The following is a 21,643-nucleotide window of genomic DNA, read 5'->3' on the forward strand; positions in this document are numbered from 1 at the left end:
CAGATATGTCCATTATAGAGTATTTCTCTCAAGAGAACAATGTGACAAGCAGGATGTTCAGGAGAAGCACTATTAAAGAGATCACTGTTATACTAGTGCTAAAAATCTCTTGGTGATAATGTTCTTCAGTGCAGAACGCATACTAACAATTAATGTCATCAGATGCATCCATGCAAACACAAACAGACTCAAGAACAGCTTTTTCCCACGGGACTTCCAGCTCCTCGAACGAGATCTGCCTGAAGAGCCTCCGCGTGCACGGACTGAGTGACTCATGCTCAGCACACTTGCCAGAATTTTCCACACTTGTCTATTTAAATGCATACATTGCTTGTCTGTGCACACGGACACTTATTGCATATAATCCATTTTATGTTTTTTTTTATACGATGAAAACCAACTCTAGCTCTCTACAGTGATGTGATGTAAATATATAGTGCCTGGGTAAAACTAACACAGTGTGATAATAGGTAAAGAGGGCTCCACGCAAAGCTCAGAGGCGTCTGCTGAAAGAGTGTGTGGCTTGTGATGTGCACGAGCGTTTGAATGAGCACGGCCAGCCGCTCTCAGATGCGCAGTCGCTGAGACTGACCTCACTCGGGCAGTCCGCATTGTTTGCTTCAGAAGTGGGCGGTTGTTATCAGGTAAGAATACTCGAAATAACATTTCCCTCACTTGGGTCTTTTTCAGACACGCTTACTAATAAAATGCATGTAAAAAGTATCATTTTCTAATTGATGAACGTCATGAATTCTGTGCATAACGCACGCGTTTGGGTCTCAAACCTGATGAGTTTGGCCATTTATTTAATACATAAAAACCTGCATGAAACAAGAACGGTGTCTTTTGATTTCACATCAGATGAGGAGGTGATAACTGAGCTATGATAAGTCAGTACGAATGCATTCCGCCCTCAGTCATCCATAATGGCTGAACAATGGTTGTTTTAAAAATATGAATCTGTGAGCTTTGGGTGAAGGATGTCTATCGACGGTCGCATTCGAGTTTGCTGTAGGAGTGTAAGAAGCAGCATGCTGGGGTCTAACAGAAGATAAGCGGAAGGTGTGTCATCTCAATGCGGGTTTTGCTTCTGCTTCACGTTGAGAGAGGCAAGGTGCGTTCAGATCTGATGGAAATAAAGAGGAGATCGCGAGCGCTTCGGCTCTTATTGCGCAGCGCTCGGGATGCTTTGTGCATTTAGAGTAATTCATACTAGACTACAACATAGGGTTTTTTGTTCAATGGGAGTGAACGACCAGGCACTTGCTTTCAGAGGCATCCAAACTGACCTAGTTCCTCTCATCACATACAGTATTTAGTCATTCTGCTCGCTTGCGGGTGGAGTTTTGGGATGGTTTTCTCTGATTTATCGATCCGCATCGGTTTCATGTCAGAGAATCGTGTATTTTCCTTACAGTAAAACTCAGAAGGAAATTTATGAAGGCGTAGATTCTTGCTGTCCAATGACTGTACATGTTGTAATAAATAATACTGCCGTTTAAAGAGATGTCCATCATCTGACTGCTCTTGATGTAAGGCGTTTACCCACAAAATAACCCTTGTGCATTTCAGGAAAAATAGTCAGTTATGTTGTATGTCACTGTAGAGCAGTGATGTGGAAAGACACTGTTTAGTTATAGATTTGTATTGACTGATTGATTGCACACAGACTGTATCGAGCAGATCCAGGACAATTTGGACTTGTTCCTGTATTGTGTTATTTAATGTTACGTATATGAATAGTTCTCTAAAGAAGTAATACATCAAATATTAATTTCTCCATGTGAGCATTAGTGTTTGACATTTTCAGCTTCCATTATAATACTAACCAAACATAATTTATAAACCTAAACTATTAAAATGGGGTTAAAATGTATATTTTAGATACTGACTACTACTAATTTAATGTCTTAAGTGGGCTACTGGCCACTTTTCAGCTTTTAGCAGTTGAAAGGTGACAAATGAATTGTTAAAAGCTCATGCATTGGTTAATGTGCATGTTTGAGAGAGAGAGAGAGAGAGAGAGAGAGAGGGAGAGAGAGAGATGCTGCTTAAAATTTCACATCACCTACACACATAACTATATATAAACCTTTATCTAGTGCAGCAAAATCAATGCAAAGAGAAACTAGGACAGGACTAACTGAATAGATATTAAAATATCAGTGATAGTCAAGGACATCAATCTGGACAAAATAAACTATTGCAAATTAAATCAATTAAAAAGGGCCTGCACACAACACCTAAAAAGCATATACTGTATACATATATACAATAAATATAATCTATATATATATATATATATATATATAGAGAGAGAGAGAGAGAGAGAGAGAGAGAGAGAGAGAGAGAGGAATGTATCTCCAATCTTTGGATAGGTTAATTTGATTAGTGTGGATAATTGGCTCACATTATTATTATTATTATTATTATATTGGCAGTGTTTGAATTTGCTGCTTGCAATTCATTTTTAGAAAACAGATAAGCCTAGATAAGCTTTCTGCATTAAAGTGCTGTTTCTGCCAGACAAATGTGCTTTCAACACAGTAGAAAACTCAAAGTGCTCCTGCATTTCTGACTGACGTGAGAATATGTGGATAATATTACAGTGATAGAAACACAATATCCATCACTGTGCACTGACATGAATAACTTAAGCTCATGAGAATGGTCACTGTTTGTTTGCTTGTTAATTTCCGCAGGGTTGGGCCTTCATATAACACTAATTAATAATTGTATTTATAGTAAACTGATCTCGATGAAGTAGTTCGGGGTGAGTTGGTCTATCATGTGTCATAAATTACTTGTGAATTACTTTTGGTACAGATTTGAGTTACCACCCAACAAGCATTAGCCTCATATATCTGTTGAAGTCCACTTCATTTAGCCATTTGAAACATCTTGATACATCAGCGGATATTTCTTTAAATAAACAGGAATTTATTCATTTACAATTTATTTAGTTGCATGCATGCATAAGCAGTTATTCATCCATACATCTTATATAAAACATGTATTATAAATGTCATATCTTTGTAAAACATTTGAAAGCACTAAAATGAGTGACAAGTGCTGTTTTGTTATATATAAAGAATGAATGCATTTCATGATTTTTATTGAATTTATCATAAAACACACAAGACGAATGCAACCAGCATATACCCTTGCTTCTTGTTAAAATGTTAAGCATGGTACAAAAATTAATTGCTTAATAATTTGATTAAGGCGCAGTACAATTAATAATATACTAATATGCACTAATATACAGTTTACATGTCTCTTTGGGTTGTTGATTTATTTTTGATTAGTTCATTGTCAGTTATTGACTGTTATTCTGGTTCCAGTGATTTCACAATGACAGACGCGGTGATGGGCACGAAAGGTGTCCATGTGCAGTCTGGACCGTGTCTCGGTGCAGAGCTGACTGATGAGGAGAAGGAGATCATCAACAGCGTCATCGTCCGGGCCGAAAAAATGGAGGCAATGGAGCAAGAGAGGATTGGGTACGAGAGAGTCTATGGAAGTCTATCGATTGTCTTCGCCACCTTGTAATGACATACATTAAAGTTAAATAACACATGCATTTTAATATTTTCATGATCGAAAGAAACGAGAAAACTGACTGTTGATGGATATGGTTTTGTTTATATTTGAGAAAAAATATTTTATGCATTGAAAAGTGATTTTTAAATACATATTAAGCATATTAAATGCAAGTAAAGTGTCTACTTTAATGTTTCGAATAACTTTTCATTGAGCACTGAGGATAGCAACTCTCTCATTTACTCACATGCTCTTAACACTTTTTTGCAATATGCATAACATAAATTATGTTTTTGTAGGCCATTTCAGTCTTCATTAGACTCAGCCAATATATAAAATAAAGGGTGATCATATATAAATTGAAAAAATAAAAATAAAATACATACATAATATATATATTAAATTTTACTATATTTTAAACTACTTGTTGACAAATGGGTAGAAAATAGTGGTTAGAAGGATAGTGTCAAGATTTAAAATGAATTATTATTTTGAGAGCTGCACTGATCCCTAAATAGAGTCTTTTAATGCCATCTAAATGATTTGTGGGCTAAATTTACCTGACAAGACTTTTTGGTTGACTTAAAAAAATTTTTTTTTTAATCCTGATCAAAAATGTCAAATCTAATCTAAAACTAAACAGGACACATTTTAAAATATGAAAAAACAAAAAAAATGTAAAGACATGTTCAACTTTAATTGTGTTAATGCTTGAAAATCCTTTCCATCTTTGATCTATATAAATACAGTATATATATAATTGTGAATATTTTGAAATAAAGATTATTCGGTGAAGCATGAGCAACAGCAAGGACATGCAGATTAACATGCTTATGTTTTACCACAGTGCCAATATAAGCAGAGGGCACTGCATTTGTTAACATAATGACTAATGTGCCCCCTCTGTTTTATGTATGACAGACGTCTGGTGAATCGTCTGGACAACATGAAAAAAGCTGTTTGTGGGGACGGAGTGTCACGCTGCCTTTTATGTGGAGAGCAGCTGGGAGCCGGAGGAGACAGATCAGTGGTTTGTGAGGACTGTAAAAAGGTGAGAAACTAATCCAAATTAAACGAAACCTCATATTTAGAACATTTGAATTCTTGTGAGACTGCTATATATTTGATAAATGTACCAAAATCCTGAATAGATAACTAACACACTAAAAGGGATGCTGATGGAATCTGATTAAAGCACCGCAGAAGCTCGATTCAAAATACTGCATGAAAGTGTGACAGCTGTTTAGTTGATTCTGCTCACTGTTTATAATACTGTGCTGTAATGAACTGACTTCAAAAGTATGTCCTGTTATTCCCCTCAGAACATGTGCACCAAGTGTGGAGTGCAGGCGACTGCTCGGCCGCGGTCTGTGTGGCTCTGCAAGATCTGCAGTGAGCAGAGAGAGGTGGGGAATAACAAGCATCGCAAGAAAGTCATCTGACATGTAACCGTCTGTAAATGTTGCTTGCGTATTTTCCCTTTAAAGGTATGGAAGCGATCTGGAGCCTGGTTCTTCAAAGGTCTCCCTAAGCAGTTCTTGCCCTCACCGATGCCCATTTCCAGAGATCCCAGTCCTCAGAAGAGCCCTGCAGCTCCTCCAGCGGCTGTGCCGACTCAAGCACCGGTCGCAAGTGAGCCGGACAAACTGGGACTTTATCTAACCCCAGAACAATTAAAGGAGTAGTTCACCCAAAATTTTTAATTTGCTGAAAATGTGAGCACCCTCAGTTCATCCAAGATGGAGATGAGTTTGTTTCTTCATCAGATTTGAAGAAATGCTGCATTGCATCACTTAATCATCAATGGATGCTCTGCAGTGAATGGGTGCCGTCAGAATGGGAGTCCAAACAGCTGATAAAACATCATAAAAGTCCACAAGTGATCCACACCGCTCCAGTCCATCAGTTAGTGACCTATGAAGCCAAAAGTGGTATTTGTAAGAAACAAATGAATAAATGTAATTGTAAACATAACTGTAATTTCTATAAACCATAATAATGTTTCCTGTATGCTTAGATCTGTTTTGAACTGTCTATATTTTTAAACGGTGCTTTATTTGTGCAGATTTCGCTCCTGATTCAGAACAGATGACTTTTTCGCTGAAGGAAGCATTGTTATGAATAGAGGACTCTTATTTTAGCCCGAAGCAATCGTTTAAAGTGAAAACCATAAAAATATATTTTTTTGGGTGAACTATGCATTTACTTGTCACACTATACTAGGACAGAAATGCCATCAAAATTATAAAAATTCCTCAAAATTTTAAGATGTGTGGGCAAAATATCCCTATAATTATTTATTTATTAATTTTTTATGATTATAATACATGATATAGGGATTATCATACAATGCTGTTTTCCTGAATATTAGCACAAATGCAAACTTGACATAAATGTTATGCAACATGTACATATTAAATATGTTAGTCAGCATTCTGTGACACGTGAAATCACAGAAATCAATTACATTTCAATATACAGTCTATACCAATATATATCACTTGACACTGAAGACTGAATCTGAAAATTCAGCTTTACATTACAGGAATAAATTACATTTCAATATATTTACCAATAGATAACACTTATTTTAAACTGCATTAATATTACGCAATATTACTGTTGGTACTGAACAGATAAATGCAGCCTAGGTGAGCAGAAGAGATTTTTTTCAAGAGCATTTAAAAATAATGATAATTATTCCAAACTTTTGACTGGTAGTTTATAGTCTGTGTCTGCCTGTGTGTTTGTTTTATAAACTCCAGAGCCGAAAGTGGATCCACCGATCACCCAAAAACCACCTGTGGCTCCTAAACCTGCTCACCTTCAAACTCGCAGTTACTCAGAGGAGGATGGAGATGCGGGAAGCTCCCAGAATGCCCCAGTGCTGATGAAGAAGACGGTGAACGTCCACGCGGCCAGACCAGTCCCATCAGGCACATACAACAAACATGCACATACACAACTATATACATTATTTATTTACAGTATTGCATAAGAATGTGCCTCAAGCTTACAGCAGGTGCATGTCTTGTTCTGTGCAAGTCTCTTAAGTGGCCTAATTTTTTTTTTTTTATATATTTAATATTTTATTTCCTCCTATCAGTTGCTCAGGAGGCAGAGAGAGGAGCCTATCAGTCTGTTAGCACTGCATCTCATGTGCAGGAAAGAGCCCATCCTGCAGAGAGAGAGGAGCAGAAGCCTCGTCCCGTCCAGCATCAGGTCGCTCCACCAGCGGACGAGGAGGAGGAGGCTAACAGCTATGACTCCGATGAAGCAAGTAAGCAGCTTTCCATTGACCTCCTGTTCTTCTTTGAGTCTTGTTCTTCTTTGAATTTATTGATCTGCGATCTTATTTGAATATATATATACACACATTTCATTTCATAAAATGCTGTGCACGTCATTTGAGAAAATGTCACAGCACTATTTTCAAAAAAAATCTTTGTATATTTAGGTATCCATTTATTTATAGATTTTTCTTGTATATTTATTTATGCATTTTAATTATATATTTTAAAAAAGTATTTATTTGAGTGTTTTTTACATGTCTTTCTATGCTCCATTGTGTATTTATTTATTGAATTTTGTATATTTAATTATGTATATATATATATATTTTTTTTTTTTTATTTACACACACACACACACACACACACATATGTATATATATATACATATATATATACATATATATATATATATATATATATATATGTATATATATATATATATATATATATAAAATTTTATTTTTTTTGGCAGACTTTTTGCAGACATTTTGCATTTCCACAGGCCTTCGCCTTATACATATGTCCTTATACATATTTAAATATGTTTTGGTGTGTGTGATCACAAAATATCTATGTATGTTAGAAATGATTTTTCCATGGTATAACTTGGATTTGGCAAAACAAAATGTTTTAGCACTATTAGTTCTCACTGTTGCATTTAATTTGAAATACTTAAGTGTGTGTGTGTGTGTGTGTGTGTTTGTGTGTGTGTGTGTGTGTGTGTGTGTGTGTGTGTGTGTGTGTGTGCGTGTGTGTGCATGCACATGTTTTCAATTAAATGAAGTGCAACAGAAAGCCACAACATCATTATTCATATCATTTACTGAAATCCGTTAGATTAGATTCTGCTTCTCATGCATTCAATCTTAATGAAATGCTTGTGCCTAATGCCATATATTGCATTTGTTTCAGCAACTCTTGGGTCACTAGAGTTCAGTTTACTGTATGACCAAGGGAACAACAGCCTCCACTGCAGCATTATCAGAGGGAAGGTATCTATAAAAGTATTGCTTGACAAGTATCTAGTATTTTAGGAACATTATATCATTGCCTGTTGTATTTGTAAGCTAACTATTTTGTTATATAATTGAGATATGCAATTTTTACCATGCAACAGTTAGTTCTGATCCTTTAATTTAATTTGGATGACTGTTATTGTGCTGATATTTAATTTGAGAGTCTAATGCTCTTCATAGGCCATAATGACAATCAAAGTCAATTTGAATGTGTATAGTTGCGCCTCCTTTTAAATAAGCAGAATTTTAAAAGTCATGTTAGTAATATTGCACTGTGCTTGAAAGCTGTGTTGTGACAGGATTTTAAGCTATTGTTATATTTTCTTGAAGGGTTTGAAGCCAATGGATTCGAATGGACTGGCAGATCCTTATGTTAAGCTTCATCTGTTACCGGGTGCAAGCAAGGTGAGATCGTGGGCTTTTAAATGCACCATATGTACCTAAGCAAGAGCCATTCAAATATTAACAAATAAATATTAATTAATAAAGTAATAATTCAACACTTTTGTAATGGGCCCTTTTGACACACTGTGATGATGCATTTCCACACTTATTAAAATTGTAAATATAGAAAAAATATTTTTATTTTTAAATATATATATTGCATTTCTCTAACTGCAAAGTTAATATTCATTTTTAAAATTGTAATGCAATAACATAGAGGCCAGTCTCATGAAGCAGGTTTAAGTGACTTTAAGTGACATATCTTAAAATATGTCAGTGCAATTGTTCTGTCTCGAGATGCACACCTGTAAGGTTTCCTTTTTATAAGAGCTGCTTAAATAAGACCTGGTCCTGGCTTAAGCTAAGACCCTTCTGTGAAATCGGGCCACAAACTCCTAAGAAAAATACTGTAAGTTTGTATCTCGCATTTTTAAGGAAAAAGTCAGAATTGCGGGATGTAAACATACAAATTGTAAAACAAGAGTAGTTTTTATCCTTTGCAGGAAACTCTAGCTTCATGAGACGGGCCTAATTAATGCAAAAGCTTCTTTTCAAAGCTTATTTCATTCTGGTTAAGCAATGACATTTAAACAAAGCATCTTTGCTGTCAATGCAGTCAAATAAATTACGCACCAAGACCCTACGCAACACTCGCAACCCGACCTGGAACGAGACGCTGGTGTACCATGGGCTGACAGACGAGGACATGCAGCGCAAGACCCTCAGGTTTCAGTCACACACATTGCAAAAAAATGTACATAATTAAAGTTCCTTACATAACTAAAATTCCTTACATTTATAAAGCACTTTTCTGGGCACTCAAATTGCTTTACATAGATGTGGGGGATCTCCTCAACACCACCCAATACTGACATTAAATCCACAACATGCGGCTGTGAGCATGTAAGAAATATTGCTGCTGCAAATATTTCAAAGTGCTCAAAACACTTTATTTTGATAATCCATTTTATACATTTGTCACAGTGTCTGGGTTGTGTTCCCTGTGTCCACTAGGTGTCCTCCGTTCCCACGGTGTCTGTCATTTTATCACTTCCTGTTCCCTTATTTGGTCACCTTCCTCCTTGTTTAGTTAATTGATTGTTCCCCACCTGTCTCCAGTTTCCCCATTATCCTTCTGTGTATTTATACCCGGTCTGTCTTAGTCTTTGTCACGGAGTCCTTGTCGTATGTATGATACTTTCCAAAGTCTGCTCTTCCCATGTGTTTTTGTTTGTTTTTATGTTTTTGGATTTTCTGGTTTTGACCCTGCCTGGACTGTTTACTCTTTTGGATTGCCCCTCAATAAACCTTTTTACCTGCATTTGGATCTCTCCCGTGCTTCTTGTATCACCATACGTGACAACATTCTACTAACAGTAAGTAACTTTGCAACTACAGGTCAACTAGCAGTTAGTAGAGTATAAGTAGACTGTCTGCTTAATATCTTCTAACACTTTCTTTGTCAGTATATTCTACTAACCCTAAAACTACCCGAACAGTCTACCTTGAGAGTTAGTAGACATGTCGTTGCAAATAATGAGATTAAGTTGATATGTAGTTGACATGTAGTTACAAATTTACTTATAGTTAGTAGAATGTCTAAAGTGGACTATCAAAATAAAGTGTAACCCAAATATACATTAATGAAATAACCCCCATATACCGTACATGAATCACCTCGTAGAAGATCTATGCAGGTGGAGCTGGGGAAGTGTTTCTGAAGCAAGTTGCGCTGCTACTGCAAGCTCTAGTCATATATTTGAAGGTTGAGCAGCGAGGTCATTGGCTACCAATACAGGAGAGAACCAATCAGCTGTACCATGTGATAATGATGTCATTAGGTCAAATTGAGTTAGACCTATCAGACTGCGCCATCTAGAGTTTCATCCCGGAACTCTGTATTTGTGTGATTTTGGATATTTTTAAACATGTTAGCTCATTTTAATTTTGTTATTAAAACAGTAAATTGACAAAGTCTGTGATACTGGATTGAAATGAATGATTTGGTTCAGTGTGGGGGAAAACATATACTTATATAGTTACTTTCTCATTTCTGAAGAGATATGTGTAGATATAGCAATTAGTGGAAAGGAAATTCATGTTAATTTTGTGCAACTGTTAATTTGGGACCCTGTGTGTATGTTTTATCACAGGTAAAATAATTACATTTAGTCTAATTGAATACTTTCCCAGTAAACAGTAAACCAAAAGCCCAATAATGGATGCACTGAGCGCTTATCTTATTGATCATCTTCAGAAAATGATTCCCACAGCTAAAATACGATGGGATAAGTTGATAATATAACATTAGTGAAGCATTACTACATATGTTTACCAGCTTAGAAATATTTACAAAGTATTAATATTTGGAATTACAGTTTTTAATATACAGTTTTTATTTAGTTTATAGCTTTTATAATGTGCTTTTGTCATGTTAAAAAAATATATATATTTATGTTTAACCTCATTCTGTTAACTTTCTGTTAATTTAATTTAAATATATTTATGTTTAACTTCATTCTGTTAACTTTCTATTAATTAATTCTGTTAATAATTTTATAGTACTTACACTTGTGTTATTTCAGTTAGTTATCAAGGCATTTCTAATTTTGTTATTATATCAATTTCTGAAAATGATTTAAACAGGTTTAGTTTTAGTTAACAATTAAAACTCTGCCAGTTAATTAGTTAATCATAGACTAAAGAAAGTATGCAAGTGATGTTTTATGCTGGACATTCAGTACCGTAATCATGAATACATATTTAACTTTTTAAGGGATTTTGTTTGCGCAGAATATCTGTCTGTGATGAAGACAAGTTTGGCCACAATGAGTTCATTGGAGAAACCAGAGTTGCGCTGAAAAAACTCAAGTTTAATCAGAAGAAGAACTTTTACGTGTGTCTAGAGAGGGTTGTGCAGGTGAGGTTTTGAGTCATATTAACAAACATCACTAAATATATATCCCTTTCAAATATGTGAGTAAAAAATGTTGTCTCTCTTTCCTTAGACAAAAAGAACATCAACTGCAGGCGGTGCGCGAGGAATCGCCCTCTATGAAGATGAGGTAAACGTTTAAACTCATTTTTATAAGTGTATACCAAAATATCAACACAACCTAACAAAATACTTGCATTAATATTAAGACTAATTGAATATCATGTTTTTGGACACTTAATTGCATGTTATTTGCAATTATACTGAAAGTATTGTAGTTTAAATTGATATTAAATGCAATTAGGACTCAAGTACATCTTTAAATGTGATTTTATAATTAGGGCTATTGTCTTTGAAATATGGTTAAAGTACTGGTGAATGTGCTGACAAGCATTTATGATAAACTAAAATAGATTTTACATTTACATTTAGTCATTTTGCAGACACTTTTATCCAAAGCTACTTACAATTGGGGGGGGGGGGTACATAAAGCGATTCTTCTTAAAGAGGCAAACAGACACAGTGCTGAGAAAGTGTTTTTTGTTTTTTTGTTAAGATGAAGCCAAGTAGTTTAGAAAAAAGATGAGTTTTCAGCTGTCGCTTGAAAATCGTCAGGGATTCAGCATTCCGGATAGGGGTGGGAACATAATTCCACCAGCCAGGAATGATGGACGAGAATGTTCTGGAAAAAGATTTTGACCATCTCTGTGATTTTACCACGAGGTGTCTCTTACTAGCAGATCTCAGACTTCTGGAGGGGATGTAGATTCTTAATAGAGAGTGGAAGTAGGCGGGTGCTGAGCCTGTGGCTGTTTTATATGCAAGCATCAATGTCTTGAACTTGATGCGAGCCGCAACCGGTAACCAGTGCAAGAATATAAAGAAAGGTGTAACATGGGCTCTTTTGGGTTCGATAAAGGTTTGATTGAGCTTGATGGAAGTCCAGTCAGAAGAGCATTGCAGTAGTACACCCTAGAAATGGCAAGGGCTTGGACAAGAAGTTGTGCAGCATGCTCCGTTAGAAAGGGCCTGGTCTATCTGATGTTGTGCAATGCAAACCAGCAAGCAGTCTTTACAATGTGGTCTTTGAAGGTCAACTGGTCATCAAAGGTTTCACCAAGATTTCTGACCAAAGTTGATGGGGTAATTGTAGAAGAACTTAGCTGTATGGAGAAATCATACTGTAGAGTTGGAGTGGCAGGGAAGACAAGAAGCTCAGTCTTTGCAAAGTTGAGCTGTAAGTGATATTCTTTCATCCATGCCGAGGCGTCCACAAGGCAACCTGAGATCTGTGCAGCTAACGCTGGATCATCTGGTTGAAATGAAAGATAGAGCTATGTGTCATCAGCATAGCAATGGTAGGAGAATCCATGTGCCTGTATGATGGGACCCAGTGATGTCATGAATATGGAGAAGAGGAGGGGTCCAAGAACTGATCCCTGAGGAACCCCAGTGACAAGTTGATGTGCTTTGGATACCTCTCCTCCCCAAGCCACCCTGAAAGACTTATCAGCAAGATAGGATTCAAACCAGTGAAGTGGAATCCCTGTGATGCCCAGTGATGAGAGGGCAGACAGCAGATTCTGATGACTGACAGTGTCAAAAGCAGAAGATAGATCAAGCAGAATAAGAACTGATGATTTGGAATCAGCTTTTGCAATCCACAGGGCTTCCGTGACTGAGAGAAGTTCAGTCTCCGTTGAATGGCAACTCCTGAAACCTGACTGGTTAGCATCCAGTTTGATGTTTTGTGAAGGAAACAATGATATCTGGAGGAAAATGTTTTAAAGTAATTTCTAGTAATAACTGTATGTCATGTAATTAAATAGAATTTGTAACGATGAAGCTGGAATACAGTATATTTAAAATGTATTAACTTTAAATGTAATACTGAAAAATATATTAGTTAATATTATATCGTATAAGTACTTAACGTGCTTTAGAATATATTAGTATGTTACTTATTTAAAACATGAAAAAAGCTTATGAAAACATGATTTTAAAGTAAAATTGTATTTTTTACATTATTGCGCTTAAGTGTTACAGTCATGAAATTGTGTCTTTTTAAGTCATTTAAGTGGCCTTTTAATATTTCGTCGGCAAGTGCATTGTTTTTTTGTTTTTTTAAGATATAGCTTAGATAAGTTTCAAAGCACACTTCTAAGTGCACATTCAATACAATTAATTCATTAAAACAGGGGTTTTCAGATTAGTCCAGATTAAACAAAACCCAACCAAGTTTTTATTCACACTAGAGTTATTTCATATAGTGGTTTCATTATTTGAGCTTCCTGTGTATTTTGTTGTTTATTGTAATGTTTACCAGCTGCAAATACAATATGTATAGAATAATGTGCTTCTACAAGAAGTAAATACTCCTGTTCTCTCATTATCATCCACACTGCTTTGATTTCATGTGTGTATAGACTGGGAAGGATGGAGCTGAGCTGGAAGAGAGAGGACGAATCCTGATATCCCTCATGTACAACACTCACCTGGGTCGTCTCATTGTAGGCGTTATACGCTGTGTTCACTTAGCAGCAATGGATGCGAATGGTTATTCTGATCCTTTTGTCAAAATGTTAGTTTCTCTCTGTAAACCTTACACATTTTTATACATTATATGTTTGGAAAAACAAATTTAAGGCAATAATTCACATAAAAATTTCAATTAGCTGAAAATGTGTAAGATGTAGATGAGTTTGTTTCTTCATCAGATTTGGAGAAGTGTAACATTGCATCACTTATTCACCAGTGGAGTAAATGGGTGCCGTCAGAATAAGAGTCCAAACAACTGATAAAAACATCACAATAATCCACAAGTAATCCACACACCACTCCAGTCCATCAGTTATTCTCTTGAGAAGTGAAAGACTGTGTTTTTTGGAAAACAAAAGATTCTCATTCTGACGGCACCCATTTACTGCAGAGCATCCATTGGTGAGACAGTGATGCAATGCAACATTTCTCCAAATCTGATGAAGAAACAAACCCATCTTCAGCTTGGATGGCCTGAGAAAATTTTCAGCAAATTAATTTTTTGGGGGGAACTATTCCCTTAGTCATTAACAAACACTATTAAACATTATACAGTTCTTAACAAATCATTAGTTACTGTACTATGATCTAGATAAGTATAATTTCTAGACAATTTGTACAGTACAAAAACATTTTAGTTTAATTAAAATATAATTGACATTTTTATTGTAATAATTTAAATCTAACAAGACAAACAAATGCTTGAAAATGTGATTGTATATTTCTATGAACGGATATAGATGTCTGAAACCTGATATGGGGAAGAAAGCGAAGAACAAGACACAGATAAAGAAGAAGACACTCAACCCAGAGTTTAATGAGGTATATTTTCCATTTGTAATGCTGACACATATTTGTTTATTGATTTCTCAAACAGTTGTTTATTTGTAGGTGTGTGCACTCTGCATCTGAGTACAATGACCCCCCAAAAATGCAGAGACAAATATAAACAGTTTGACTGAACAAGAGTTGACCAGGTTAATTATACTAAACTATTAAACCATAAAGTTGAAGAGCAGGATCCTGTTCTCAGCTTACTTAATACATCTGAGATGATATGACACATGCCTGATCTTCTAATTGTGATAACTCATATTTGGCTAATTTGACTGAAACGTCTGGAACTTTTTAAGATCTTAGCATGATTTATTTTCATTATTTCTAGCATTTGAACCAGATTCACAATGCCAATGCCAAGAGTTTTTAATGTTATGAGCAATTCATGCAATTCAATGCAATGTGTTTTTGCTGCTTGAAGGCATGAATTATGTGAATGTGTTGCCAAATTAATTTAATATTAACTTAAAATCTAAAGGAAACTCAATTCTGCAAAGTCTGACAAAATATAGTCCGAAAAAAAAAAAAAATGTAGTATTAACTAATTTATTGAACCTTTAGTCAATATGCAGACATATACATATATAAAGAAAAGTGCATATGTGTTTTATGTTTTATATAATCAGGCTTTTATGGCTTAAATATAATGATATAGCGATTTAAACTTTCTGCAATACTGACATTTATTTAAATGTGTATTTAAATAATCTGGTCCAACACTGAAGCCTTGTTATTCTGCTTTTTACCACATTTCTTAGATTATCCTTGCTTTGCCATTTGAACTGTTGTTTTGCAGGAATTCAGCTATGAAATTAAGCATGCAGAGCTGGCCAAAAAGACTCTTGACATCTCAGTATGGGACTATGACATAGGCAAATGCAATGACTATATAGGTATTTACTTTTATTGTGTCATTTTATCCTGTTTTTCTGAATCCATGTTTAATTAAAAACTCATTCAAAAAGCACTGATTTCAGGACGATGGAACCAGAAGTGCTAAAAGGCTCATTCTGGGTTTTGCCCTACAACAATGCTTCATCCCAGCAGCTCTCTACAGTCACTTTATTTCTAGTAAAAATCTGCTTAAGGTTAATTAAATTAAACAAATCGTGTAAACAAAATTCGATCAAACTTTGGTCATTTTCTCACACTTTTAAACAACTGAGAAGATAGCAATCGACATTTTATAAAAAGTCAATTTCCGTGCGTGAACAACAGATTTTGTGATGCATTAGGTATGTTACGGTCTCTGACAAACAGCATGTTAAAGGCTCTCAGGCCGCCATTTTTTCATTATATTTCCTGGAAAGCTATAACGTAGTCAAAACATCCAGTAGTTTAGGTTTTCCAGGAATGGGACAAATGCAGGCTTCTCGTAAACACTAGTACCGTGCTTTGTGCATCTTATTTTTTGACAGACAAAATGCTACATTAAAGTTGTTTTTATACTCTCTTAGATTTTATTTAAACCCATGCAAATGTAGATCTTGTTGTAAACAATAGTTAAAAATCACTTTTTAAAACGCTTGTTCCATTATAACTCCTTAGCAGATTTTGGAAACCTGAAAAGATGTTGATACTAGGTGTAAATATGAATCCAGATTATGCTTCAAACTGACCATATTGCTGTATTGTGACCCTGGAGCACAAACAAACGTTGCTGGGGTTTATTTGTAGCAAAAGCCAAAAATACACTGTATGGGTCAAAATTATTGATTTGAATTGTATGCCAAAAATCATTAGGATATTAAGTAGAGATCATGTTTAATTAAAATATTTTGTAAATTTCCTACTGTTAATATATTAAAACCTATTTTTTATTAGTAATATGCATTGCTAAGGACTTCATTTGGACAACTTTAAAGATGATTTTCTCAGTATTTAGATTTGCACCCCTCAGATTCCAGATTTTTAAATAGTTGTATCTCAGGCCAAATATTGTCCTATGATAACTAATGAAAAGCTTATTTATTCATTATTTATTCGAAAAATGGACCCTTATGACTGGTTTTGTGGTCCAGGGTCACATATTTTCATCACTGGCTTTCATTTCATTCCTCTATTTAGAATAAATGTTTGAGTAAAATATTAAATGTATATTGTACACATACACATGAAATGTTTTAAAACAGCTAATATTTCTCAATCAGGAGGCTGTCAGCTGGGTATCACTGCCAAAGGTGAGCGTCTGAAGCACTGGTACGAATGCCTCAAGAACAAAGACAAGAAGATCGAGCGCTGGCATACTCTGGTCAACGAGAATCACGTCTCCAGTGATTAGGCTCTTAAAGCGTTCTGCATGCCTTTAGGTTCTACTCGGCCCGTTTTACAACTCCATTCCCCTCCACTAACTGCATATCCTGAGCTATAGCGATCTCGCTCTTGTCTGGCTGACACGTGATATGCTTTCATGAAACAAACCGTGATGTCTGGAGCTCTTCTGTTCACTGTGACCCACACAGACGTCTGTAGGTTAGCACTGAAGTGTTAAAGAACTGCACAAATATGTCACGCTCTGTAATCTGGCCACAGTAGCATTGTGATTTTAAGTTATAGTTGAAGAACAACTGTAGAAACTCCAAATATTTATCTTAATTGTTGTGGGAATGCATTAATATCACGTCTCTTAGCAATCTCTCATTTAAAGGTGTTATGAAAGTCCTTCTCCTTAAAAAAAAAAAAAGAAAAAAAAGAGGCAGATACAGAAAGTATAAGCCCTATTTTAAGCAGTTTTAACCAGTCTAAGAATGTTTACAGGCCATATAGAATGTCAGGTACATTACTTAATTACATTTAGCAACTTATTTATGAGTCAGTGTTATTTAAGATTCACTGATATACTATTTATATTTTTGTCAATATATGTGAATTAGATTTTATTTTTAAATTTTCTGTTTTTACATTAATTTTAGTTAAAATTGTAGAATTTTGCTGCATTTTTGTCATGATAAAAATGTCTATAATTTTTTATTTTTACGTTTCTATTTTTATTAATTTTTTTATTTGTATTTTAGTGAATTAGAAATAACTAGCTGAAATACTAGTTTTTTATTCAACTAGTCAACTTCATATTTATTTGTTTATTTTATGCTTTTAGTTTTAGTTAGCTGTAATAACCCTGATATTAGGTCAAAAGAACTGGCTATTTATTTCATACAAATATGAAGCAACAAGTAGGGATGTTTACACAGCACAGATAAGACTAAATCCAAAGAATGTCCAGACTAGAACATTTCACACCATTATCTGTTCTGCAATGATACTTTTAGACTTAGGTTAGGTGGTCTTTTAATCTAATGAATACAGTTTTATAACACATTGCTTGGTATGTCTGGTTTACAACAACACTATTACTGTATGTAAGCACACTCTTCAAACATGCATCCTATTTATGGTCTATAATGTGTTGACAATACAATTGCCTTGTGTGGAGATGACCATTGGCAACCACAGTCATGGATAAATGAAACAGGATAGACTATAAATAGTCCAATGCATCATATGGCTGTGACGCAAGCCAGGATTACTGTAAGGAGAAAAAGTACTGCAGTCCAATCACATGTGAACACTGAAAGGAAAGCACAGTTACAATGGGATGACCTCCACATTTCTATTCTTTGCTGTCATTATAACCAGCTCTTATGCATGAGAGTGTCTTTGATCATAGTCGGTACAGTTCATTTGCCTTAATAAATGATAATTCACTCCCCCCAACAAACGTTTGGCGATGACACTTCCGGGGTTTTTTGAGAACTTCAAAACAGAGACGCTTTACATGACTTCGCTTCAGTTCGAGCTGAAAGAGACTGAAGAGTGATTTGAGCCGGGTTGAAACTCAAACATGAGTTTTGTTTTGGAGCTTTGAAGTATTTTAGCAAACTCAGTTTCACAAATGATGATAATACACTGATCCTGGTCGGCTCTAACGCAGCATTTTCACAGGTCTTAAATCAAAGTTGTGATATTAAATGTTACATTTTCCGTGCATAAAAAAAAATTATATCTTGTTTTTTTTTTGACAACATCTAAACATCCTTAAATAAAGATACCTTAAATCAAGATACATCTACTAGAGATGCAAATTGAAAATTTTAAGTCTTTTTTTTTTTTTTTTGAGAAATTGAACAAAATTATGTGTTTTTGGTTTAAACAACATATTTGTTTTCATTTTAAATTAAGTTGATTTTCCTGAGCCTGTTGGCTGATATTTGTTCTCGTTTTAAAAATAAACTTACTTCATTTTGATCAATTTCTCAGAAAACAAGACTCCATATCTTATATCATTTTGCTTCTCAAATAAATATCTTTATACAAAATAAAATTTAGCTTGCAATTTACCTTGATAAAACATGCAGAAAACCTGAAATAGGACCCAGTTGACCTACAGATTTATGCTTTAAGGCATCATGCAAATATTTAAGTTACAAACAACTGATTTAATTGTGGTGAAAATATATTTCATATTGTACGTGGTATCTGGTCCTATAACACAGAATGCCATCAATGACCGTGAAAGGATATTCAAACAAAAACTTTTCAAAGCTGAAAAACAAAAAAATATATTTATGTGCATTCAAGCAATAAAGATGCATTGCTTATCTGCTTTCAAAACCCTGAAGGGTGAAAAACCCCAGAAGTATGGTCGCCCGTTGTTGACCATTTTAAATGGTTCACGCCACGAGGAAACAATTCTACTTGATATTTTCATACACAAGTATTATAAAAACACTAAGTTTAAGAACACAAAATATCCTTGAAAAAGAGCATTTATTGTTTGTTCCTTGGAAACAACAAGTTGAAATGAACATATATTTTGAATGATAGCTATGGTTGAAGTCCCCAAAAAGGGAGCATTTTGGTCAAGACTGGTGGAAAACGCTCACATAGTAATACATTTAGACCATCTTGCACAAAAAATAGATTGCAACTACGTATAATAAATTAACTAATGTCAGAATAATAATAATATAAAATAATGCATGACACGACCCTTATAATATTTTGTAGTCCAGAAGAGATCTTCAAAATGATGAATGTGATTTTGCTGAATTTTTTTTCACGCCGGTTTATTCACACGCTGAGCTATCTATGATATCTGTCATTTGCAAAAAACAAACAAAACAGCACACCAGTCTGACACCTTAACACCTTATTTGCCAGTTTAGTTTGTGAATGTTTATTGGTATAAATGTGTTCTTCTTTCATTAATGATGCCGTTGTATATATATATATATATATATATATATATATAGTATATATATAGTGCATGTACTTGCACAGCAGGGAAGTGTTTACTGTATGTGGGAAGTTTGCATGTAAAGATTTTACTTGGAGTTCAAAACGCAGAGACTAATAAAAGTCTAAATAAACTTCAGTCATGTGTTGACTCATTTATGTGCACTGTGAAGTCTTTCATTACATATTACTATACATATACCAATATAACTCATTATAGATTTAAGACTATTATAGACAAACAGGATTTGATGAATCATAAAAAACACACATTTGAGCCTCCTTTAATTAAAAAACCTACATGAAATATTTTCCGTAGCTGCTTTTTACACCATTTTTCTTTTTCAGCTGAACAGTGGGTATGTTGTTAAACAACTGTACTTTAGTCGCTCAGCCTCGTTTCCATTCCTGTCAAAAGTTGAATAATGCGCTTCCTTGTCTAATGTCTATTTCTGGCTCGTCTTGATAGCACAGCTCACAACTTCTGAACTGGCTTGAAGTCAGGACTCATGAAAACATTGTGTGAGAACCTTTTGTTTCGTTTCTTGCGATTCATTTAGGAGTTTCCAAATATTTGCTAAAGAAAAGGCTGCATAAATGTTGACATACTGACGTCTAATTGCGTTGGCAAATATTTTAGGGCACATGCCAGACAATTCATTGTCAGATTTACAATACTAGACCCGAGTCCACCCATTCTCCGACACACGCACATAGAAACAGACCTCAATTTACACATTTTCAAGAAAAAAGCTATTCTTTGCGTTTATGTATTTAAAATGTCATTGTTATCACATTTAATAACTATTTAAAGACAGAAACCTTCCAGTACTTCAGTGACTTCATTAGTAATCTGATCTCTAATTATAAGATCAATGTCATTTTATATTAGAGTTCATCCATACGTCATACATTATCCGTTATTTTACATTTTAACATGGCAAAATGACAAGATAGTAGCACTACAGTATTATTGTAAATCGTTATCTGATTGTAAATGTGATGTCTTTTAGCATTTTTGTAAACAATAAAAGAGCAATATTTAAACCCAATCTATTTCTACATTTATATAGTTGTATAGTTACATTTATATACGGTAGTCTGTCCATGCGCGTGTGTGTGTGTGTGTTTCACAACCATCTACACTCCATAACCCATTAATAACAGAGCAAAAACTAGATTTGCGATAACTTGAAAAATGTTCATTAAGGAAATGCTTTGCTGTGTTGATTTTTCTATCTAGTGACCAGTTCTCCCGTCCCTAACGTTGAATAACACTCCCATAAATTATTTCGTCATAGTTTATGCTGCCATTTTACTCCATTAATTAATACTATAAATATATTTCCTGTCTTGTGAAATCCACACACACTGATGTAATATTTTTTTCTGCCTGCTCGATTAGATTGTAATAATGTCTAAACATAGCATTTTATATTGACACTTTACATTTTATGTTAGACAGCCAAATAATACACAGCATTTGCAGGTTTTATGAAAGTAAATTTAGGGTGTTAAGAGCAAGTAAAGAAAATGCAAGGACCAAACTGAAGGGAACACAGTACATCACAATATTCTCTGAATGGAAATGTATAGGGAGCAGAAAATTATGTTTAGCAACACTTCAGCTTTTGAAAATACAACTTCCAACTACATTACAAAAAAAGAAAAAAGAAAATACCTTAACTAGAATACGATGGAAATATTTAAGTGCTGATCTTCGTCAGTATTTTTATTTTGTTTTCCTGTGCAAATCTCTAAAGATGAGTAAATCAAGAAAAACTGAAAGACAAAATCGCTTA

General features: G+C 34.6%; 2 protein-coding genes across 3 annotated transcripts in view; both read left to right on the forward strand.

Annotated features, from left to right (window-relative positions):
• The first annotated feature begins 62 nt into the window (after positions 1-62).
• On the forward strand, positions 63-19,980 carry LOC128016426 (rabphilin-3A-like). 2 transcript variants are annotated; one of them, XM_052600915.1, is made up of 16 exons: positions 63-644; positions 3,345-3,503; positions 4,465-4,594; positions 4,866-4,949; positions 5,031-5,175; positions 6,309-6,479; positions 6,650-6,823; positions 7,749-7,828; positions 8,183-8,257; positions 8,913-9,022; positions 11,090-11,216; positions 11,305-11,361; positions 13,658-13,812; positions 14,510-14,591; positions 15,403-15,499; positions 16,757-19,980. In XM_052600915.1, the coding sequence occupies exons 2-16, from the start codon at positions 3,355-3,357 to the stop codon at positions 16,885-16,887; spliced, it is 1,767 nt and encodes a 588-aa protein (XP_052456875.1). In that variant the 5' UTR covers positions 63-644; positions 3,345-3,354; the 3' UTR covers positions 16,888-19,980. The 2 variants fall into 2 exon arrangements, with proteins under 2 accessions (XP_052456875.1, XP_052456874.1); XM_052600914.1 differs by lacking the exon at positions 63-644 and having other exon boundaries at positions 2,409-3,503.
• Positions 17,374-21,643, forward strand: part of LOC128016379 (mucin-5AC-like) — a 29,308-nt gene continuing 25,038 nt past the window's right edge. The window contains exon 1 of the mRNA XM_052600855.1: positions 17,374-17,380. Within this exon, the coding sequence (XP_052456815.1) occupies positions 17,374-17,380 (7 nt within the window). The remainder of the gene's footprint in view (positions 17,381-21,643) is intronic.

Source organism: Carassius gibelio, chromosome A7 (genome assembly GCF_023724105.1).
Source record: "Carassius gibelio isolate Cgi1373 ecotype wild population from Czech Republic chromosome A7, carGib1.2-hapl.c, whole genome shotgun sequence".
Classification (NCBI taxonomy): Eukaryota; Metazoa; Chordata; class Actinopteri; order Cypriniformes; family Cyprinidae; genus Carassius; species Carassius gibelio.